The sequence below is a fragment of the Suricata suricatta genome, chromosome 6 (assembly GCF_006229205.1).
Source record: "Suricata suricatta isolate VVHF042 chromosome 6, meerkat_22Aug2017_6uvM2_HiC, whole genome shotgun sequence".
Taxonomy (NCBI): Eukaryota; Metazoa; Chordata; class Mammalia; order Carnivora; family Herpestidae; genus Suricata; species Suricata suricatta.
The window spans coordinates 25,802,723-25,826,503 of record NC_043705.1 but is presented as its reverse complement, the minus strand read 5'-3'; the positions used below and the strand labels follow the sequence as shown (position 1 = coordinate 25,826,503).

At 38.5% G+C, this 23,781-nt stretch overlaps 1 protein-coding gene, 1 non-coding gene and 1 pseudogene across 2 annotated transcripts in view; 2 read left to right on the top strand and 1 right to left on the bottom strand.

The window, feature by feature from the left end:
* Positions 1–23,781, bottom strand: part of DDX46 (DEAD-box helicase 46) — a 69,340-nt gene that overhangs the window by 44,843 nt on the left and 716 nt on the right. The window contains exons 2-11 of the mRNA XM_029941936.1: positions 19,638–19,823; positions 15,793–15,936; positions 10,485–10,581; positions 8,447–8,612; positions 6,632–6,783; positions 5,614–5,727; positions 4,903–5,068; positions 3,432–3,552; positions 2,684–2,859; positions 1,665–1,786 (exon numbers count right to left, since the gene is read on the bottom strand). Of these exons, the coding sequence (XP_029797796.1) occupies positions 1,665–1,786; positions 2,684–2,859; positions 3,432–3,552; positions 4,903–5,068; positions 5,614–5,727; positions 6,632–6,783; positions 8,447–8,612; positions 10,485–10,581; positions 15,793–15,936; positions 19,638–19,823 (1,444 nt within the window). The remainder of the gene's footprint in view (positions 1–1,664; positions 1,787–2,683; positions 2,860–3,431; positions 3,553–4,902; positions 5,069–5,613; positions 5,728–6,631; positions 6,784–8,446; positions 8,613–10,484; positions 10,582–15,792; positions 15,937–19,637; positions 19,824–23,781) is intronic.
* On the top strand, positions 6,466–6,648 carry LOC115294997. The gene has a single exon (XR_003910252.1). It is a non-coding gene; the product is annotated as a U2 spliceosomal RNA (small nuclear RNA).
* On the top strand, positions 7,909–7,998 carry LOC115294994 (annotated as a pseudogene).

Below are 23,781 nucleotides of genomic sequence, written 5' to 3'. Positions count from 1 at the left end.
TACTCATAATGTTTTTTTATTTAATTTGATGATCTTTTTCTTTTTTGAGAGAGGGAGTGAGTGAGGGGCAAGGAGGCAGAGAGAGAGACAGAGAGAAACAGATAGAGCGACTCAAACAAGGGGCAGAGAGAAAGGGAAAGAGAGAAGGAAAGAGAGAATCTTCCTATGCTGACAGTGCAGAGCCCAGAGAGGGCTCAAGCTCACCCAAAGCGGGGCTCAAATTCACGAACCGAGAAATCATGAGCTGAGCTGAAGTCTGATGTTTTAACCAGGTGAGCCACCCAGGTGCCCCTATTTTTTATTTTTTAAAGTTTTATTTATTTATTTTGAGAATGAGTGTGAGCAGGGGGAGGGACAGAGAGAGGAGAAAGAAAAATCCCTGTGCTATCAGCACAGAGCATGATATGGGGCTCAAATCCATGAACCCTGAGATCATGATGTGAACCTAAACCAAGAGTCAGACACTTTACTGACTGAGCTACCCAGGTGCCCCAACAACCAGTATTTTTAAAATGAAATAGAATCGAAAAACCAGAATGTGTTAGCAATCATAAAACTTCTGATTTCTATATAAATATAATATGCATGCATGTATAAAGTATTTTTTGTAAATGTTCTTACAATAAACTCATCAAAACAACTGAGGAAGCTGAGAAAACATAAAGCATTTAACAATAGCAAATATTCCTTAGAAAGGATTATATGGTTTAACAAATTCAGAAAATGCCACTTAATTTATCCCATTTTTCTAGAACCACAAGACCTATTATTAAAGCCTAAGATGTCTTGCAAGAAAGAAGTTGACTTTAACATCACATAGTATGAACTTTCCAAAACCTATTTGATCATATAACCCAGTTTTCCTTCTAGTTAAAGCAAAAGTATCTAATAACCATCAGTCTTTGGAAGACATTTAGAGAAATGCCAAAGTAGGAGAGTAATGAAGTTGTTTAAATAACTCTTGCTGCAGAGCGCCTGGGTGGCAGTCAGTTAAGCATCCAACTTCGGCATAGGTCATGATCTCATGGTTCGTGGGTTCAAGCCCCGCACTGGGCTCAGAGCCTGGAGCATGCTTCCGATTCTGTGTCTCCCCCTTTCTTTCCGTGCTTCCCCTGCTCATGCTGTCTCTCTCTCTCTCTCTCTCTCTCTCTCTCTCTCTCTCTCAAAAAATAATAAAACATTAAAAATTTTTTCTTAATCTTTCTTAAATAAATAACTCTTGCTGAAATCATTTAAATTACCAATGCAAACCCCTCATCACTAACTTTTAAAGATGTCACATGAATTAGAGCCGGTCTGGAAATCAAAGACCTAGGTTCTAGAACAAATTAAGTCTTATTAACCTAAACATTCTGATCAACTTACTTAACCTTTCTCACCATTTATTTATCTGTAAAATGGAAAACATTTCTGCCTTCCTTGAGCAGAGAAAGACAAAGAGGAACAACAGGAAAGCCAAGGTATAAATATGACTGAAAATCTTAAAACATAACACTAACATAATTCATCCTATTATTTTTAAACCTCATGTTTTTTAAGATTTTAAAAGCAATCACTATACAAATCACTAAAACAAATCACTTTTACATCATTAAATAATTTAAGAATGAAAAAACTGAAAGAAAAAAAGGAAGAGAAAAACTGAATGTTACTTCTATAATTACCTGTTCACTAATTCCTGTTCCTCCATAAACACAGACCACTCTAAGTCCCAAGGTCTTTGAAAACTTCTTACATTCTTTAGTAATTTGTAAAGCCAGTTCTCGAGTTGGAGTCATGATGACAGCTGAAAAGATAAATATGTCAAATGCCTAACCACCAAAATTCTTGAAAGGCTGTGCTTTAAAGTGTAAAATTTAACCTCTGCAATAATGTTCAGATTTCTTAGTCTAATTTTTTGTTTTTGTCTTCTTCTGTTTTATGGACCTTTGAAAACCCTATTTCAAAATGTTTATAATAAGTACATGCTATAGAAAGATAAACAAGAGTTATGTGCCTCACTCAACCATCAGGAAAATACTGAGGTGGAAAGAAGGCAAATCATTCTCAACTGCAAATCACAGAGCAAAGATAATCAAGCGACTCACTGTGCTGAAGAGCCATATCGCAGCTTCCGGAAACAACCTTGGTCTGAGGGGCTCAGACAGAGTAGGGATATATTGTGCCCTCTGCTTCCAAGAGAGGAGCTGAGCAAATTTCCAAAACCCTACTCAAACTTGCAAAACAGATCTCTGCCAAATGAATCAAGAAATGAATCTGAAGACCTAAAGGAGATGCTGGCACTATAAAGCCTTTTAAGGCCAAAAACAAAAGATGGAAAATGTATCTCCTTACAATCTTTTATGTTGAGTTTATAGATGCACTGACACTCGCTAAGCACAAACCTCAATATAAATAAACAGATAGATGCACGAGGAGTCTACCTGCCGAGTCAGAGTTTAAAAATTGAGCTGTGCCAGGAGAGGCTGTTTTTGTACTTCTGGGATGTCACTCCAGAGCTCTGAAGATTCTCACTCCACCTGCTGGTAAGGGGAAATCAGCCCCAAAGTGCCAAATTTATAAAGGAAATGTACATAAAGATATCTTTATTGTTATAACAGAACATTATAAAACATCAGGTCTTTCTGATTAATGGACAACAAAGTTGTTACCTGAATAAACAGTTTAATGAAAGGAATTGTACCTATTGGCCCCTCTCCTTCTTCTAATGACCTCTGATCCATGATGTGTCTAAACATGGGCAACAGAAAAGCAATGGTCTTTCCGCTTCCTGTCTTGGCAATACCAATCAAATCTCGTCCAGACATTATAGCTGGAATCGCCTGGGTCTGGATAGGTGTGGGCTTCTCATAGCCATGCCTTAAAAAGCAAACCAAAGGAAAACAAGGTAAGAATTGAGATCTCTGGGTCTCTCAAAGTCCCATAATAGCGTTTTCCAAAATGTATAGCCGTACAATGAAATATTATTTGCCAAAAAGAAATGAAGGACCTAGGCATTCTATATCATGGATAAGCACTGAAAATATTATGCTAAGTGAAACAAGTCAATTACAAAAGACTATGTTAGTACAATCCCATTTATAGGAAATGTCCAGAAGAGACAAATCTGTACCACAGTAAATTAGTAGATACCTAAGAGAGAGAAGGGAGAATGAATACAAATGGATACAGGTCTCTTTTGGGGATAATGAATATGTTTTAAGATTAAATTATGGTGATGACTACATAACTCCATAAATATACTAAAAATCTTTGAACTGTACACTCAAAGAGTAAGCTTTATGATATGTAAATTATATCTCAAAACACTAAGATGTTTAAGAAAAAAAGTTTTTCTATTAGAGTAAAAATGTAGCCAATCAAATTAATTGGGTAAAAGAGCCATTTTGAATAGGAAGACAGAGAAATGTAAACAATCACTAACCACTCACTTTTTAAGAGAATTTAGGATCTTCATAGAAATTCCACACTGTACCCAAGATTTAATTGGTTTGGGGCAACCTTTTCCCTTGACAGTAATGCCTTCCATTTCCAACCGAAAAACATTTACCTCTACAAAACAAAATCCAGATTAAAAGTTATTAAATATTTTCCACTGAAGCCTATTTTATAATCAGGCATGGTAAGATTAAGACTCTTCAATTCTTGGGGCACCTTGGTGGCTCAGTCAGTTAAGCATGCAACTCTTGATTTCAGATCCGGTCATGATCTCACACTTTGTTAAGTTCAAGCCCCACATGGGGCTCTGCGTACTGACCATGCAGAGCCTTCTTCGAATTCTCTCTGCCCCGCCTGCACACCGTCTCTCTCAAAATAAAGAAACTTTTTAAAAAGCCTTCAGGGGCGTCTGGGTGGCTCAGTCAGTTAAGTTCCAACTTCAGCTCAGGTCATGATCTCATGACTCATGAGTCTGAGCCCCACACTGGGCTCTGTGCTAACAGTTGGAACCTAGAGACTGCTTTAGATTCCATGATGCCCTCTGTCTCTGCCCCTGCCTCACTTGAGTTCTGTCCCTCTCTCAAAAATAAGTAAACATCAAAAAAAAAAAAAATTAAAAGAGGGGCACCTGGGTGGCTAGGTCAGTTAAGCATCTGACTTCAGCTCGGGTCATGATCTCACGATCTCATGGTTCACAGGTTCGAGCCCCCCATCGGGCTCTGTGCTGACCCTAGAGCCTGCTTCAGATTCTCTGTCTCCCTCTATCTCTACCCTTCTTCCACTCACACTGTTTCTCAAAAATGAATAAATGTTAAAAAAAAATTAAAAAAGTTTTTTAAAAAATCTTCAATTCTTTTTTTTAGTGCTACTAAAGATAATTCCACACAAAAACTACAGGACAAAGTACTGAACTGCTCAGAGACACATTTAATACAGTTCCTGCTGTGACCTAACTGGGGACTAAAAGAAATACCCCAATTTCTATAATCTTTTATTATTCTTATATTAGAATATCAATAAAAGAAGAAGGATTGACAGTTAATACAAACATCTGTTCTCCAACCAAGAGTTGCCCAGATGATTGTTATTCTACCAATATTATATAGATTCACACTGGTTCCTAACCCTCAAATTCCAGAAAGGAAAGGCTAACAATACTTTATTTGCTAACTTCACATGAAGAGTATTCAACCTCAAAAATCTCAACTACAGGATCCAAACTAATTTTTGCTCATTTTTAAAAATACAGCCAAAACTACAGTAATTCCTCACTGCTCTCAATCTTTGCATACGCTCTAGAATGACTTCTCGCCTTCTTGTTCCTTCTCACTTCTCCAGGTAAGTCATGAAAATTCCTCCTACTCATGCACCAACGTACAAACCTACCCACATTTCTGCTAGACAAAGCAAAACATATTCTCCTCCGTTCCCACAATAATCAATAAATGAATAAAAGAATTTTACCCTCTTGAGACATTTTTGCTAATTCTGGAACTTCGACATAAAAGTTTTTTCTGAATGGTTCATATTCAATTTTTCCATGATCCACTGGTTCTAGAAGCTTTCTCTGTTTTGTCTGATAGCCTGTAAGGGCTGTCTGAAGATCAACTTCTTCCTCCTCTGAAGAATACTGGAAATTAAAAAAAAAAAGTAAAAAGCTAAATTCTTTACTATTTTCTCCTTATGGGAAGCCCTATTCCTAGCTTTTAAAATCCTACTCTCCTAGAATATGTTTCTTGGCTTTTACTTTTTCGTTCTGAACTTTTCAACTTAGTTTCTTTTTTTGTTGCCCTTACAGAAAGTTATAATGATAATTTAAAGCTAAAATAACAAAACAATTCTCATAAGGCTTTAAGGAAGTTTTGACAGAGTTCTCCCTAAACAAATATTTGCAATGCATGTTAGTGGAGGAAATTTAATTCATTCTGTCACTATTTCTTCTCTCGCATTATATGTCTGAGGTGAGTGATGAGGGGCAAAGGGGCATCAATAAGTGGGCATGGAGAAAAAAGTCGAAGATGTCAGAATGGTCTACAGACTAGATATTCAGCAATAGCACCACTGAGAAAACAAAGAACTCCTCCTAAGAGTAGTTTCTACAAGTGAAAAGCACATCACCATATAAATACTACTAGGATGGTATCATGAACAAAGTCAAAATTAGTGAAGAATTACCTCCATGGCATCCTGGTCATTCTCCATCAGCTCACCTTTCTTCTTATCAGAATCTACCACTGCCTTTTTGGTTGTCACAACAGTGACAACTTTTGTGACTGTTGGCCCAGACTTCTAAAATAAAAAAGGAAAATAAAGTATATTATAAAATCAAGAACAAACTGTATGCAAATGAGACAAGATAACTGTCACAATTTATAATTCAAATTGACATAATTACTACAGAAAACTTTACTGACAAAAGACAAAAGGAGTCTACTTTCTCCTCATGAATTGTTTAAATTTTTAAATGTAACATTAACTGGATTATGTAACAGAAAGCTTATTATAAATTTCATAAAATACTGTATAATACAGTTTTATATCATTTTATGTAATATATGTTATACAATATAGAAAAATGTAATATAATTCATTATAAAAATACTAAGTGGTACTACTAAGTGGTACTTTTCACTCACTGGACAAACCAGACACTGCTGAAGGAACGTAGGATGAATCAATAAACGAAGGAGGTAAAGGTCACTACTCTTAGAGAATTCTCATTTTACAAGGGAGAAACAACTAAGTCATATAATCTATCAAAAGATAACAAATGGTATTAAAAAAAGAGAGAGAGAAATACACTAGTAAAGGGGATCAGGGACATGAAAGATGAACATGCCAAAGAAGTCTGGAGAGGACCTAATGAGAAGTCCGCAGTAAGCAGAGATATTAAACACAGACAGAGACAGTAAGAGCAACCTTTTGAAAGGACACTTAAATCTAAAATTCCCTAGTATCTGTGGGACTGAGAAAAAGTACTGGCATTTCTGAGAGAGGGGAGAAATCAACTTCATAAAGTCAGGCAACATCGCTTCTCAGCCTTTTGGCTAAGATCGAATGTAGTATTTGTTCTCGTCAGCTTAATAAAGTCAGGCAAGCCAGTTGTAGGTCAATGCGACAAGAATTCAAGTTATTCAAGTTAAAAGATTTTTGTGAAAAAAATCTTTTAAAAAAACAAGAGAAAATGGCATACCTTTTCATTTCCTCCACCACCTTTCACACTCCGCATATTAAACTTTTTTACTTCCTCTTTCACTTCTTCCATGTAAGCATCTAACGGATCTAATTCCTCACCCTCCATTTCATTTCCTTCCTTTTCAGCTTCTGCAGGATCATCTTCATCATCTAAAATAGCAGAATCACGCTTTTGTGCATATGTTTCAAAAGGAAATACTTTATAATCAGACTGCCTCCCACCATTACCTTTTCCCTCACACCCTCCTTTCCAACCAACCCAGGCAAGTCAATACTCAAATGTAACAAGTTTTTACACTTAACAATGTATCAATTTTAAGTAATGATATAAATTAGAAGATACACTGAAAAGAGGTAGGACTAAAACCTGTCTATTAAATGCTACATTTCTATTACCATTTTTTAAATCACATAAAAAAAATTGCACATTTTCAATTTATGATAACCTAACTTTTTTCATGTCTAAGATATCATCACTCCTTGAAAATACATTTTCATTTATTTACACCATGAAACTTTGATAGAAAATGAAAAGTTGGCCAGAATTTTCACAGAAAATCAGAACAAAACTCAATTTTCCTATAATATTTCACACCCTTCTACTTCACTAAAATCTCAATAGTAAAAATCAGATGCGGCAGATGCTTTCTTTTTTAAGTTTTGAAAAACCAGGAGGGACCTGAAAACAAGCCTTTAACTTACCTTCATTACTAATATTCTTATTTGAAGTTAAAAAAAAAAAATTAAAGAGGTATTTACTGACTGTGCCCATAAGAACTCAACTCTCCACTCTCAAGTAAAACCAGTGAGGGGCACCTGGTTCAAGAAGTTAAGCATCTGACTTCGGCTCACAGTTTGTGACGTTGAGCCCCACATCGGGCTCTGTGCTGACAGCTCAAAGCCTGGAGCCTGCCTCAAATTCTGTGTCTCCGTCTCTCTGACCGTCCCCCACTCACGCTCAGGCGCTCGCTCTCTCAAAACTGAACAAAGTTAAAAAACAATATTTTTTAATAAAAAAATAAAATGAAAATGAAGTAAAATCAGTAAGCCTTACTGAACACTACCCTACAATTTACATTTTAACATAAATATTATGAGATTTAATATCTCAATATGAACCCAGCAATTCCACTCTTAGGTATCTATCTAAAAAAAACTAAAAGCAGAGATTTATATGGATATTTGCACACCTATATTCACAGCAGCATTACTGCCAAAAGGTATAAGCAACTTACCTATCCAATAGACCAATAAGTTAACAAAATGTAATAAAACATCGCTTCTTGGCCTTTTGGCTAAGATCAAGTGTAGTATTTGCTCTTATCAGTTTAATAAATACACGCAGTGGAATATTATTCAGCCCTAAAAAAGGAATGAACTTGTAACACATGCTACAACGTGGAAGAACTTCGAGGACATCCTGCTGAGTCAAATAAGCCAGATGCAAAAGGGCAAAGACTGTATGACCGCACTTATGTGAGGTACTTACAAAAGGCAAATTCATAACAGAATAGATATTACCAGGAGTCAGTGGGTGGAGTGTAGGGCAGAATAGAGAATTAATCTTTTTGAGCACAGAGTTTCTGTTTGGCATGATGAAAAAGTCTTGGATACGGATAGTGATGATAGATGATACACAACACTATGAATGTACTTAATGCCATCAAATTGTACATTTTAAAAAAGGCTAAAATGTTATTGTTTTTCCACAACAAAAATGGCCTAAAATTTTCTAGGATGAACTATTATTCATATTTCTAGAATATTCTACATGAATTGTTATAGAGGCTATTAGTGTACCAAACGAATATACCATCATCATCTTCTAAACTCCATTTTTTCCCTTGTTTCATCTCTTCAATTTCCTTTTTCAGTTCCCCTATGTTTTCCATGGCCTTTTTACGTTGCTCCTCTCGCCATTTTTCTACTCTTTCTTTTCGCTTCCTCATTTCTTCTTCCAGCTTATTCTGATCAAAGTTCTTGGGGTGGGGGTGGGGGAACAAGAGAGACAGTAAGAGAACAGAAAAAATATTAACAACTTTATTTCAACAATATTCCAATTAACTTCTAACAAGCATAAAAAAGGAAAAGGAAAAACATGTATTTACAAACTCCTTAGTTTAATTAAAGATTTAGATCATACGTCTTTTGAATACATCCATAAATATACCTCTAAAATGAATAATAAAAAGCATCTTCATCTATGAATGCAGACAGACTTCAAAGAACATAAACTAATTTCATTTTAATTACAAGCAAGATACACAAATGAACCCATTTTCTTCCTCAAACTAGAAACTAGATGAATAAGCATGCAGACTGCACTAGTTATTTCTCAAGTTCAAATCCTCTAAGCTCCTCCAAAATTACTGCCACAAAGAAATTTTCTATCGCAAATTAATGAATAAGTGAAAGCTATGTATCAACATGATTAAAAAGCTTTGGTCTTAGGGAGTGCCTCAGTCAGTTAAGTGTCCGACTCTTGATTTTGGCTCAGGTCATGATTTCACAGGTTCGAGAAATTCAGCCTTGCATCAAGCTCCATGCTGACAGTGCAGAGCTTGTTTGGGATTCTCTCTCTCTTCCTCTCTCTATGCCCCTCTGCCCACATCCCAAAATAAACAAAAAAATTTTAAGAAATCTTTATTAAAGAAGAAACAGCTCTGGTCTTTTAGCCTTTATGCCTAAGTTTCTGAGAAACGGCTTTTCTAAAGGCTTTATCCAGGGACACCTGGGTGGCTCAGTTGGTTGAGCGTCCGGCTTTGGCTCAGGTCATGATCTCACGGTTCATGGGTTCAGGCCCCGCGTCGGGCTCTGTGCTGACAGCTAGCACACAACCTGGAGCCTGCTTCAGATTGTGTGTGTGTGTCTCTCTCTCTGACCCTCCCCTGCTCATACTGTTTCTGTCTCTCAAAAATAAATAAAAAACATTATAAAAAAAAATAATTAAAAAAAATCAAAAACAAAAAAACGTCCAACTCTTGTTTTTGCCTCGGGTCGTGGTATGGCAGTTGTGGGTTCAAGTCCCACATCAGGCTCTAAGCTGACAGCTCAGAGCCTGGAGCCTATTTCCAATTTTGTGTCTTCCTCTCTCTCTCTCTCTGTCCTTCCCCACTAGGGCTCTGTCTTTCTGTCTCTCAAAAATAGACAAGCATTTAACAGGGTGTCTGGACGGCTCAATCAGTTGAGTATACAACTTTGGTTGAGTTCATGATCTCACGGTTCATGGGCTTGAGCCCCACACTGGACAGTGCTCACAGCTCTGGAGCCTGCTTCGGATTCTGTGTCTCCTTTTCTCTATGCCCCTCCCTTGTTTCTGCTCTGCCTCTCTTGCTCTCAAAAACAAACATTTTTAAATAAATAAACAGGGGCGCCTGGGTGGCTCAGACAGTTAAGCGTCTGGCTTCGGCTCAGGTCATGATCTAACAGTTCATGGGTTCAAGCCCTGCATCAGATTCTGTGCTGATAGCTCAGAGCCTGGAGGCTGCTTTGGATTCCGTGTCTCCCTCTCTCTCTGACCCTCCCCTGCTCGCACTATCTCTGTCTCTCAAAAATAAATAAAGAACATTAAAAAAATTTTTTAAATAAATAAACAATTTTTTGAATATTAAAAAAGACCATAAAGTAGCAATAAAAAAACTGGATTCTGTGCCTCCCTTTCTCTATGCCCCTCCCTTGCTCATGCTCTGTCTTTCTCTCAAAAACAAACGTCTTTAAATAAATAAATAAATAAACAAATAAATAATTTTTTGAAAGTTAAAAAAGACTATAAAGTTAGCAATAAAAAACCCCAACAATTTGTGATAGAAGCAAGTTTGATATTATACAATTATTTATGTTAGTAGACATACACCAGCATCTTTTTCTTTTTCATCCTCCTTGTCATCTTTGTCTTTTTTCTTCTCTTTAGAACTTTCCCCACTATCTGTTTTCTCTTTGGACCTAGACCTATAAAAAAAAAAAAAAAGAAAGAAAGAAACATACATCATCTACTTGTGTTCAGAAACATTCACATTTAAAAAATTTTTTTTTATTTTTTTATGTCTTTTATTTATTTTTGAGAGACAGAGGGAGACAGCACGAGCAAGGGAGGTTCAGAGAGAGAGGGAGACAGAATTTGAAGCAGGCTCCAGGCTCTGAGCTAGCTGTCAGCACAGAGACCGACGCGGGGCCTGAACCCATGAACCGTGAGATCCCCAAATTTTTTTAATTTTTGTTTTTAATTTTTATTTTTGAGAGAGAGAGACAGAGGGGCAGACAGAGAGGGAGACAAAATCCAAAGCAGGCTCCAGGCTCTGAGCTGTCAGCATACAGCCTGATGCAAGGCTTGAACTCACAAACTAGAAGACCATGACCTGAGCTGAAGTCAGATGCTCAAATGACTGAGCCACAGAAACACCCCTTAAAATATTTTTAGGGGCGCCTGGGTGGCTGTCGGTTAAGCCTCCAACTTCGGCTCAGGTCAGATCTCACATTTGTGGGTTCTAGTCCCGCATCAGACTCTGTGCTGACAGCTAGCTCAGAGCCTGGAGTCTGCTTCCGGTTCTGTGTCTCCTTCTCTCTCTGCCCCTCCCCCTCTCATGCTCTGTCACTCTTTGTATCAAAATAAATAAAACATTAAAAAAAAGTTAAAAAAAAATATTTTTAAAAACCTGTATTTTACTTTTGAAGCAAGAAACTTCTGAGAGTCAACTTCACTTTTATATCACATTAACACACACCCTGGAAATATAATGAAAACTTAATCCTATAACTAATAACAAATATTATTAAATATTAAATATATAGCAATTTGCCCAAGAAAAAGTGGATATATCATATAAAAATAATTAAAAAATTTAAATAGAAGATAAAATTTAACACATAGAGAAAATACTAAAAAACTAATATTCAAAGATAACTAAATATGTAATAATGTTTAAAACCCCAATAAGGGGCGCCTGGGTGGCTCAGTCGGTTAAGCCTCCGACTTCGGCTCAGGTCAGATCTCATGTTGGTGGGTTTGAGCCCCGCGTCAGGCTCTGTGCTGACAGCTCAGAGCCTGGAGCCTGCTTCCAGTTCTGTGTCTCCTTCTCTCTCTGCCCCTCCCCCTCTCATGCTCTGTCTCTCTCTGTATCAAAAATAAATAAAACATTAAAAAAAAATAAAATAAAATAAAACCCCAATAAGCTTGCATTTTCCCCTACGTATGGTATCTCATAATGAATAAAATTTCTTTTTTAAAAACTTTTTTTTTAATGTTTTATTTATTTTTGATAGAGAGAGAGAGAGAGAGACAGAGCATGAGGGGGGAGGGGCAGAGAGAGAGGGAGACACAGAACCGGAAGCAGGCTCCAGGCTCTGAGCTAGCTGTCAGCACAGAGCCTGACGCGGGGCTCGAACCCACGAACGTGAGATCTGACCTGAGCCGAAGCCGGAGGCTTAACCGACTGAGCCACCCAGGCGCCCCTAAAATTTCTTAATTTTAATGCAATCAATTCAGTCTATTTGTACCCTCTTTATAATTGGTGCTTTAAAAATTACATTAGACATCCCTCTAGATTTGATGATGATATCCGGAGGTAAAAAAGATATTCTGATATAAACTTCTAAAATGTTTAAAATTTTGCCATTGAGTTAGGTCTTTAATCTGCCTTTGTGTACAGAATGAGGTAGGTGGTCCTATTTCACTGTATTATAGCAAATGTCTTTAGTCCACTTATTGAAAAAACTTTTTCTCACTAACTGCATTGTAACTGCTATCATTTATTAAATTACTATATATGTGGGGATCTGTTCCTGGGCTCTTTATATGGTTCCACTGACCTATTTATCTATCCCTACACTAAAACCACTTTTAATTTCTATAAATTTACAACAAGTGTTAACAGCTAGTAGACCAAGCCCTTCTATCTTTTTCTTCAAGATTGTTTATGCAGTTGTATTTCTAATTTTTATCAGTTTGCCAAATACTTTCCTATTTATGTATGCTAAGAACTTTTTAAAATGTTTATTTATTTATTATTAAGAGAGAAAGCACAAGCAGGGAAGTGGCAGAGAGAGAATCCCAAGCAGGAGGCTGGATCCATGCGGTCAGCACAGAACCCAAAGCAGGGCACGATTCCACAAACCGTGAGATCATGACCTGACCGAAACCCAGAGCCAGACACTTAACAGCATAAGCCACCCACGCTTCCCTGTATGCTAAGAACTTTTAAACATGAATGTATGTTGAAATGAATAAAACACTTTTTCTGGGATGCATGGGTGGCTCAGGTGGTTAAACCTCCTTCTCTTGATTTGGATTCATGCCATAATCTCACGGTTCATGAGATCAAGTCCCAAACTGGTCTCTGCACAGACAGTGCAGAGCCTGCTTGGGATTCTCTCTCTCTTTCTGCCACTTCCCCCCACACATGCATATTTTCTCTCTCTCTCTCTCTCTCAAAATAAATAAACATTTAAAGGTGCCTGGGTGGCACAATCAGTTGAGCATCCAAGTCCGAATTTGGCTCAGGTCATGATCTCGTGGTTCATGGATTCAAGCCCCAAATCGGGTTCTGCACTACAACTCGGAGCCTAGGGCCTGCCTCAGATTCTTCCCTCTCTCTCTCTCTCTCTCTCCGTCCCTCCCCTGCTGTATGTGCAAGTTCTATCTCTCAAAAATAAACATAAAAAAAATTTTTTTAAGAAAACACAAACCAAAGAGTAAGAGAATACATTTGCCACTCATAAAAAATCACAATAAACAACTATCCAGGATATTTAGAAATAACAACAAAAACGTCCCATAAATCAATGTTTAAAGAAACAACCCAATAGGAAAATAAGCAAAAGGTTTTAACATACTTCAGAAAAGAAGAAATCCAAAGGACAAACATATGAAAAGATGTTCAATGTCACTAGTAGTCAGAGAAATAGAAATTAAAACCACAATGATATTATAATAACCTATCTAACCAGTTAAAAAAATTAAAAGGACTGACAATACCAAATAGTAGGAAAGGTATCGGACAACACAATTCTCATACTGTTTGTGGGAGTATAATTAATATAACCCCTTTGGAAAGCATTTGGGATCACCTAGTAAAAACGAAGCTATGTTGGGGTGCCTGAGTGGCTCAGTCCGTTAAGCATCTGACTTCAGCTCAGGTCATGATCTCGTGATCATGTCAGCTGTGCTGACAGCTCAGAGCCTGGAGCCTGCTTCAGATTCGGTGTCTCCTTCTCTCTCTGCCCTTCTGCTGATGTTCTGTCTCTCTCTCTCTCAAAAATAAAATTTAAAAATTATCTAAAAAAAATCCAATGAATCTATGTTAATTCTATGGCACATAATTTCACTCATACATACACCCTAGGGAAACTCATGCACATATATATTAGGACACATATAAAACTGTTCACAAAACACTAAAAGTTAAAACAATCCAAATACCTACCTCAGTAGAATGGATAAATAGTAGTATATTTATGCCACAGAATAATATTCAGCAATGAAAACGAACTACTGTTACTTGCAACACAGAGAAGCCTCAATCGTCAACATATATACAAAAGAATGTGATTCATTCAATAAAGTTAAAAAAAAACATATAAATCTAAGCTATTCTTTTTCCAGATATGAACACAGGTGGTAAAACTATAAATGGAAAGAAATTACTAGTACAAAAGTCAGAAAAGGTTTTATCCCAGGTAGTAGAGAGCTAGGTTAGAGAAGGAACATGGAGGGCTTCTTGGAGACACTGACAACGCTGAATTTCTTAACATTAGTGGTGTTTACATAGGTATTGGCTTATAAATAAATTTTTTTAATTTTTATTTATTTTTGAGAGACAGAAAGAGACAGTCAAGCAGGGGAGGGTCAGGGGAAGAGGGAGATACAGAATCTGAAGCAGGCTCCAGGCTCTGAGCTGTCAGCACAGAGCCTGATGCGGGGCTCAAACCCACGAACCATGAGATCATGACCTGAGCCGAAGCCAGATGTTTAACCGACTGAGCCACCCAGGCGCCCCTATAATTATTTAATAAACTGCATATTCATACTTCATTTACTTCTCTGGATTTGTATTTTATTTTTAACTTAAAATAGTCCCAATGGGTACTATGAAACGGACCTTGGTAAAATAAAAGTAAAACTAACAAAATTAATGACAGAAGAAAAACACCCATGACTAATATGAAGAACATACAGAAACAGACACAAATTCATGTATTGACCATCCTTTCACACCACTTTACAAATAGGCAAAGAACCAACCATTGACAAGAGAAACAAAAAGAATAAACATAACCCCCACACACACAAAAGAGTAAACATATTATGTCTAAAAGATGTAAAACAATAACTCAGAATTGAATGGTACTGGCATCTTAAGGAAACATGTATATTTAATTTAACACAAGCAAAGTTCATACCCATCTTGAACAGCAATTCAGCAATACATGTCATGATTTAAAAATTGTCAAATGGGATGCTTGGGTGGCTCAGTCAGTTAACCGTTCGACTCTTGATTTCGGCTCAGGTCACAATCTCACATTTGAGACCCGTGTCAGCCCCTGAACTATTAGTTTTCTCTTTCCCTCTCTCCCTTCCTCTCTCTCAAAAATAAACATTAGGGGCACCTGGGTGGCTCAGTCGGTTAAGCAGAAGACTTTGGCTCAGGTCATGATTTCACATTGCAGTTAGTTGAGTTCAAGTCCTTCGCGTGGAATTGTGAGGACAGTTCTGAGCCTGGAGCCTGCTTCAGATTCTGGGTCTCCCTCTCTCTCTACCCGTCCCCTGATCACACTCTGTCTCCCTGTCTCTCAAAAATAAATAAATAAACATTTCTTAAAAGATTATAAATAAATAAATAAACATTAAAAAAAGTTCTGTTAATGTCAGACATGCTAAAAACATAACCTTAAAAGAAAAAAGAGTTCCTAAGAAGATGTTTATACAATATATTTGTGACCATTAAAAGTAGATATTAGAGAAGAGGACAATGTATTATGAGTGCTGAAACTAATAAAACCTAGTATTTTCCAACTAAGTTACAAGCTTTATAACCTATTAAAATTCAACCAACAGTATATCATAGAACCCAAAATCAGTATAAAAAAAAAAAAAAGCAGTAGCAGCAGCAGCAGCAGGAGGAGGAGGAGGAAGAGTGAAGAGTCAGTTCCCAATGGTAACATTACCTATTCTCAGCTTTCTTGCTTTTATTGCCAGGACTGGAGGATCTGGATCGTCGGCCTCGGCTTCTACTCCTTGAGCGTCTCCTGTCTCGACTTCGAGATCTTCTTCGCTCTCGACTTCTATCTCTCTCTCTACTTCTGGAACGCCTGAAAGGAGAACACTTTTCATTCATCTATGAACAATTAGAGCTTCTTTCAGATAATGTTTCTGTGCCATGTTGAAAGAAGCTTCTTAATTATTACCATTATTAAAGACTGAGATTTCAATTAACCATCAAATCAGATATAAATAGTGTACTTGTACTTGGTGTACAATTGGTGTACTTGGATGGTTCAGTTGGTTATGCGTCCACGTCTTGGTTTCCACTCAGGTCATGATCTCATGGTTGGTGAGTTCGAGCCCCGCATCAGGCTCTGCACTGACAGTGTGGAGCCTGCTTGGGACTCACTCTCCCTCTCTCTCTGCCCCTCCCCAGCTGTCTCTTTCTCTCTCTCAAAATAAATAAACTTTAAGAATAAATAAATAGATAAAAGATAGACAGGGAACAAGTAGGGGGCCTGGGTAGCTCACTCTGTTAAGTATCCAATTCTTGATTTGGCTCAGGTCATAATCCCAAAGTTAGTGAGTTCAAGTCCCTCACTGGGCTCTGTACTGACAGCATGAAAGCACAGGGCCTGCTTTCAATTCTCTCTCTCCCTTCCCCTCCCTTGCTCTGTCCCTATCTCTCTCAAAATAAATAAATAATCTTTAATAAATAAATAAGGAACAAGTAAAGCCAATTCTTACAAGTGGTCAACAAAAAACTGAGGATGTTAATTCCAAAATGGTATTTGTTGAAAAACATAGCAAATCTGTAGTAAAAGCTTTTTGAAATCTATGACCTATAGTAGAAAATCTAAAACTCAAAATCAGCCAAAACCTAAGTATAAGGATAGGCAGACTGGGGCTTTGGGAAAATCACAGATATGAAGAGTAGGAAACAAAAATGTCTATTCTAGAGCTGGCAGTCACATGACATATGGCAGATCAACTCTGTGACTCAGTTTCCTCACCTATATAATATGGAGACTTCACTTAGATAATCTCAAAATCCTTCTTGCTCTAAAAGCTCATGATTCTTTTGTTGTTTTTATTTAAGTTTATTTATTTTTGACAGAAAGAGGGGAAAAAAGCATGAGTAGGAGAGAGGCAGAGAGACCGAGACAGAGGACCTGAAGACGGCTCTGCGCTGACAGCAGAGACCCTGATGCAGGGCTCAAACTCATGAACTGTGAGATCATGACCTGAGCCAAAGTTGGACACTTAACTGACTGAGTCACCCAGGTGTACCTAAAACCTAGTGATCCTACTTTCACTCTCAAAAGTCAAAGACCAAATCTTAAATAATCAATTTCAATTAACACATACTTGACTGAATCATACGAAACTATTCCTGGGACCACCTAATAAGAAACTGAAGAAGTGGCACTATAAACATTCCCCTACACGAATATTCTGAGTATCATGCAATACCTTTGCTAGTTATCCTTCTAATGTTTGAAAAAGATAGTCTTTTTTCTGTGATTAGTTCATAGCACCGTTGTCTTCTTTCCTATTAATAAAAAACTTATCAGAAATTGCCAGAGTCCAGCTCCCGCAGGTCCAGGGTTCCCTGAAGGATGGACAACGTCGGCGAGAGAGAGTAAGAGAGCCTCAAGTTTTTTTTGATCAAACAGGCAGGCATCTCTGCTCTGATTCTCTAGCTTTATTTATAGTGAAAGGTACAAGGAGAAGAGCAGTGTGTGTTTAGTAAAGGATTTCTCACAGATAATTTTTTCAGCACAATTTTCTAGAACATGGATTCTGCAGAAGTTACAATTCTAATCCTAGTAGTAATGACTGTCGTAAAAATCTTAGCTACAGACACTCATGCTATTATATGGGAAGGGCAGGTATTTTTTAAGCATACATTTTTTCCATGGGATGCATAAGACCAAGATATACAAAACCTCTGGTATAGCTCTAAGAAAGCAACCTTTAACCATGACGCAAACAGCAATGTTTAGTAAAGGTCATTTTTTTATGAGTAAGGGTCATTAAGCTATTTATAGCTCCAAGAGAAAGTTCCCAGGAAAACAGGATCCCCAGGAGACACAATGTCTACCCTCGTGGCCATAAGGACAGATGACATATACTTTGCGTAAGTTGCAGGGCTGACTTTTGCAACATTTATCCTAGCCCAGGAGGTATTAAGTTTACTAGTTAATTATAAGGTTTTTCAGGGTAGAATGGACTCTAGTGATAGACCTAGCGATAACTTTATATACACTAGTCTTCTAGAATTACTGGTTTGTCCCTGACCAGGTGCAATCACCGCCCCAAGGCCAGAACAAGAGGACAGCTTGCTCTTGATTTTATTACTTTTTAAATTTTTATTTATTTTTGATACAAAGAGAGACAGAGCATGAGAGGGGGAGGGGCAGAGAGAGAAGGAGACACAGAACGGGAAGCAGGCTCCAGGCTCTGAGCTAGCCGTCAGCACAGATCCTGACGCGGGGCTTGAACCCACGAACGTGAGATCTGACCTGAGCCGAAGCCGGAGGCTTAACCGACTGAGCCACCCAGGCGCCGCAGCTTGCTCTTGATTTTCATCGGCAAGGCACTTCGAGGTCTGGTGCTCAAGCAGAAATGATAGTTACAAGAGGGTAGATATTGGTCACTGCCTGGAGGCAAGGGACCTTGCAAACTTGTCGTACCCTCACTAGGAATTTTCACTCAACCGGTGAATTCAGGATGGCTTCCAACAAGAAATATTTTTTTGGTGTGGGAAAGATTTTTCTTTAAAGACCATGTTTTTCACCCCTAGAAAGGTTACAGCTGCTTGACTGGTGCCTAGGAATATGTACGCAAATAAAAGTAAAAAAAAAATTGGGTGTTTTTTTTCTTCATTTAAATCTAAACATTTTTTTTTTAATTGTGTCAAACAGGGGTGCCAGGCGGCTGAGCTGGTAGAGCAATAACCAACTCTTGATCTTCAGTGAGCCTGAACCCCACATTGGGTATAGATACAAATCTTTAAAAAAAGTTTTTTCAGGTGAGGGGATTTCAGGTGTGCTTGTAATGTTCTACATTTCTTGGCCTAAGGGCTGGCAACTCAGATGCGCTCACTTTCTCATAGTTCATTAAACTGTATAATCATGATTTGTGCTCTTTTCTGTATGTGTTATACTGTAATAAAGCTAAAATAAGGTTAAAAAAAATTTTTGTGGGGGGAAAAAAGTGTCAAAAAGCAAGCAGGGCTTGGGTAGCTCTGTCCTTTTTCCTTCCCCTATCATCTTTAGTGGATGCTCTGAACACAGTGGTCAGCCACTTGCGACAGAATTAGAACAGAACCCCCTTAAGAAAAAAAGGGAGAACAGAACAAAACCCCCTTGATGGCATATTACCTTACCTTTTACTGGCTTTTAAAACCTCCCTCAGGGGACGCTGAAGATTCTCTCTCTCTTTTTGGGTTTTTTTTAGGTAGGCCCCCACACCTGACATGGGGCTGAAAAGTCACAATCCCGCAATTAAGAATGCATGCTCTCCCCACTAAGCCAGCTGGGCGCTGCCCACCCTTTCTTAATTTTTATTTGCTAGGTTCTCTTTTGATTATAAGAAATACTGCCTAAAGTTTCCAAACTTAAAATACTGTTGACAGCCGTCCTTCCAGGCAAATCACTTCTGGACCTAAACAAACAAGCTGGGGTTAAAACAAAGTACCCATAAAGGAGCTACTACAGTACAGTCCAAGTCACACTTTTGAAGAAGCCAAATTTAGCTGAGAAGGCCCAATTTATCATGAATCTTTAGGAGATTAATGTCTTACCTCAGGCGCTTCCGGTCTCTTGACCGAGATCTTCTTTTATCCCTGCTACGAGACCTCTCTCTCCTTCTATCTCTATCTCTGCTTCTAGATCGTCTATCATCTCCACGTTTACTTCTTTTGTCAGGTGAGCGACTTCTAGATCGACTTCCAGAGCGCCCCCTTGATGCTGACCGCTTCCGATAGTGACTAGAATGGTAAAGTCAAGATTAAGTTTAGCAAACACTGTTAGCTTCTATTATATTTTATTTAATCACGTTTTCCCAAAATATCTCAGCACACAAATTAAACAGCGAAAGGACTTTTTATACATCAACTTTTTTTTTTAAGTTTATTAAGTAATCACTACACCAACATGGGGCTCGAACTCACAACCCCCAGATCAAGAGTCACATGCTCTTCTGACTGAGCCAGGCAGGTGTCCCTATATCAACTCTTAAAGTCAGGGGGAAGTAATAATCCCTTCAATTACAGTCCATGTAAAGAGGGAAAAAACTATCCTAAAAGGAAAGCAAGGACAGTTAAAAAAAAAAAAAAAAAAAACAACAACCAAACTCCTGCCTCTAGGCCCCTAGCAACTTGCAGTCTGGTAAAGAAAGAGAAGACCAACAAGAAAAAAAATACATAATACATCACATGGTACTATGGAGAAAAACAGACTAGAGGAGATGAAAGAGAGAGGATGGGAGGTAGAAGGTAGGAAAACATGCTAAAAGACATTTCAGAGGTTTGAGAAAAGTAAAAGAAACCGTGTAGATTATATTGGGGAGAAACTTTTCAGGTAAAAGGGACCACAGTGCAAAGTCCCTAAGGAGGAAGCCTGAATGGTACGTCCAAGGAACAGCAAGGAAGGCAGATATGACTAGAGCTGAACGGCCAAGAAAGAGGACCATGAAACGAGTTCAAAGATACCATAGGGCAGCCAATCATGCAGAGATTTGTAGAGTCGTATAGATCTGGGTAAGTTGAGAAGTTACTAGAAGATTCTAAGCACAGGAATAACTTTACCTCCCTAATGTTTTCAAAGCATTAGTCTGGGGTGCCTGAGTGGCTCAGTTGATTAAGTGTCCAACACACGTCATGACCTCATAATTCCTAGGTTCGAGCCTAGGAGCTGAGAGCACGGAGCCTGAATAGAATGCTTTCCCCCAACAAATGCACCTGTGCACACTCTCTCAAAATAAATAAACTTAAAAAAAAAAGAAAGAAAGAAAGCATTACTCTGCCCGCTGAGGGGAGAACAAACTGAAGGCAGGCAAGTGCAGAGGCAAGGAAAACAGGTAGAATGCTAACAATCACCCAAGTAAGAGAGTAGTGGCTTGGATCAGAATGTCAGGGGGCACCTGGGTGGCTCAGTCAGTTAAGCGTCTGGACTTTGGCTCAGGTCATGATCTCATGGTTTGTGGGTTCGAGCCCAGTACTGGGCTCTGTGCTGACAGCTCAGAGCCTGGAGCCTGCTTCAGATTCTGTGTGTGTGTCTCTCTCTGCCCCATTCCCATTCATGCTGTTTCTCTCTGTCTCAATAAATATACATCGGGGCACCTGGGTGGCTCGGTTAAACGGCTGGCTTTGGCTCAGGTCATGATCTCACTGTTCGTGGGTTCGAGCCCCACATCAGGCTCTGTGCTGACAGCTAGCTCAGAGCCTGGAGCCTGCTTCCGGTTCTGTGTCTCAGTCTCTCTCTGACCCTCCCCTGCTTGCACTGTCTCTGTCTCTCAAAAATAAATTAAAAAAAAAAAAAAACATAAACAAATAAAAAATAATAATAAATATACATCAAAAGAATTTTTTTAATGTCAGGTTCAGAGTTCCTATAAGATGTGTCACATGTGGGGCGCCTGAGTGGCTCAGTCGATTGGGCGGCCGACTTCGGCTCAGGTCATGATCTCACGGTTTGTGGGTTTGAGCTCCACATCAGGCTCTGTGCTGCCAGCTCAGAGCCTGGATCCTGCTTCTCATTTTGTGTCTCCCTCTCTCTCTGACCGTCTCTTGCTCATGCTCTGTGTCTTTCTGTCTCTCAAAAATAAAATAAATGTTTAAAAAAATACTTTAAAAAAAAGTGTCACTTGTGAATACTGTGAAGCTGACTGTATTTAAAGGACTGATTCAATGTCAAGTGTGACAGCAAGGGAGAAGTCATCAGTGTTGCTAACATACTTGGCTGGACTCAGCAGAAAGACTAAGTTGCTCCATACTAAGATAGGAAGCTTGAGGAGGAGCAGATGTGGAGAGAGAGTGGGAAATCCAGATATCTGGCATTCACACGGAGATGTACAGCTGAAATAGGAGTCAAGGGTTCATTCACCAAGGGAATCATCAGGGTACAAAGGCTACTTAAAGTGAGGAACACGGATAAGATGGCTAGGGAATGAGTGTACCTTATTGTCCCTTAGGCACCTGAAATTCAATGTGCAGAAACCCAAACTTATCTTTATTTATTTTTGAGAGAAAGAGAGATGAAGACTGAACATGAGCGGGGGAGGGGCAGAGAGAGAGGAGGAGACACAGAATTTGAAGCAGGCTCCAGGCTCTGAGCTGTCAGCACAGAGCCGGACATGGGGCTGGAACTCATGAACCACAAGATCATGATCTGAGCTGAAGTGGGACGCTTAAGTGACTGAGACACCCAGGAGCCCCTAGAAACCCAAACTTACTTCCTTTCCCTCCCCAAACCATATATCATCCCAACTTTCAGTCAGGAGACTCAAAATATAAAATTTCAATGTCTTGCTCATTCTACATAACCAATAAAACACCAAATTATCAACAATTTCACCTCTGTGATTCTTTTCACATTTTATCACCTCTTCAGAGTTCTGTCATTACGCCGTATCAGAGCTTTTCTAGTTAGGGCATTTTATAAAACCTTTTCAAGTCTTCTTGCTTCTATTCCCTTTTCCCTTAAATCTGTTTCACTCATTGCTGCTACGGCAATCTTCATAAAGCACAGTTCTGACCACATCACATAAACACACACACCCATTTCTTACTCAAAATCTTCAAAGGCTCTCAATTAATATCTCAACTTCGAAACTAAAATCTACAATCCACCCATATTCTGGACCCACCTCAGTTTCAGAACCTACCTCCCTCCTACCACTGCAAACTAGGTTCTTCACTTATTTCTCTAACACCTGGCTCCTTCCCATCTTTGAACCTTTCATCAGCCCCTAAACTAACCGAGAAAACAAGCCACATAGGGAAGAAGGCTAAAGGTCTGTTAGAGACTTCCTCCCTGAAGGCGCCTTGAAGAGTGTGACTTCATCTTGGAAGATAAGAACCAATGTCGACAAAAAGAGAGGAATGACGTAATCTTTATTTAATAAGTGTCACTCTGGCTGCAGTGTGAGGAAATCTATTAGGAGAAAAGATCACAGGAAAATAATCAATTTGAGGCAAGTGTAGCAGTCTGAGCACTAAATAATTAGGGCCTGAACTAAGTCATAGAGAGCAGGAATGGAGAGGGTAATAGAATTATACTGGGTTAAGACAGTAAGAGAGAAAAATGAATCAAGTAAGTATTTCAGGTTTCTGGTCTGGGTGGCCAGATGAATAGCCAATGCCTTCAAGGAGATCTAAAAGACCTTCCCAGGAATTCTCCACAAATAAAGGAATATCTTTATCCATGTGATGTTTACACAGTTTATGAATTTGCTAAAATTCATCAAGCTCTACCCTTAAGCCCCTTAAGCTTTGTCTATTTCCCTGATTGGGAATTATATGTCAGTAAACTATTTATTTAGAGACGCCTGGGTGGCTCAGTCAGTTAAGCCTCCAATTTCAGTTCAGGTCATGATCTCAGTTTGTAAGGTCGAGCCTCACAGTCAGTCTGGGCTGACAGCTCACATCCTGGAGCCTGCTTTGGATTCTGTGTCTCCCTCCTCTCTGCCCCTTCCCCACTTGTGCTGTCTCTCTCCTTTCCTCAAAAAAAAATAATAATAATAATAATAAACATTAAAAAGTTAATTAAAAATAAATTTACTTATTATTTATATCCCAGATAAAAAGGATCTTTTAGTTTCTGCTAACTACAAAGCAAATACTTATCAGTAAGATAAAAACCTCAAGGTGGCAAACCAGGTAACAATCTAAAGTATCGAATTTTAATAAGACCTACTAATCCACAGTTTTAAAAGGACAGAAAACA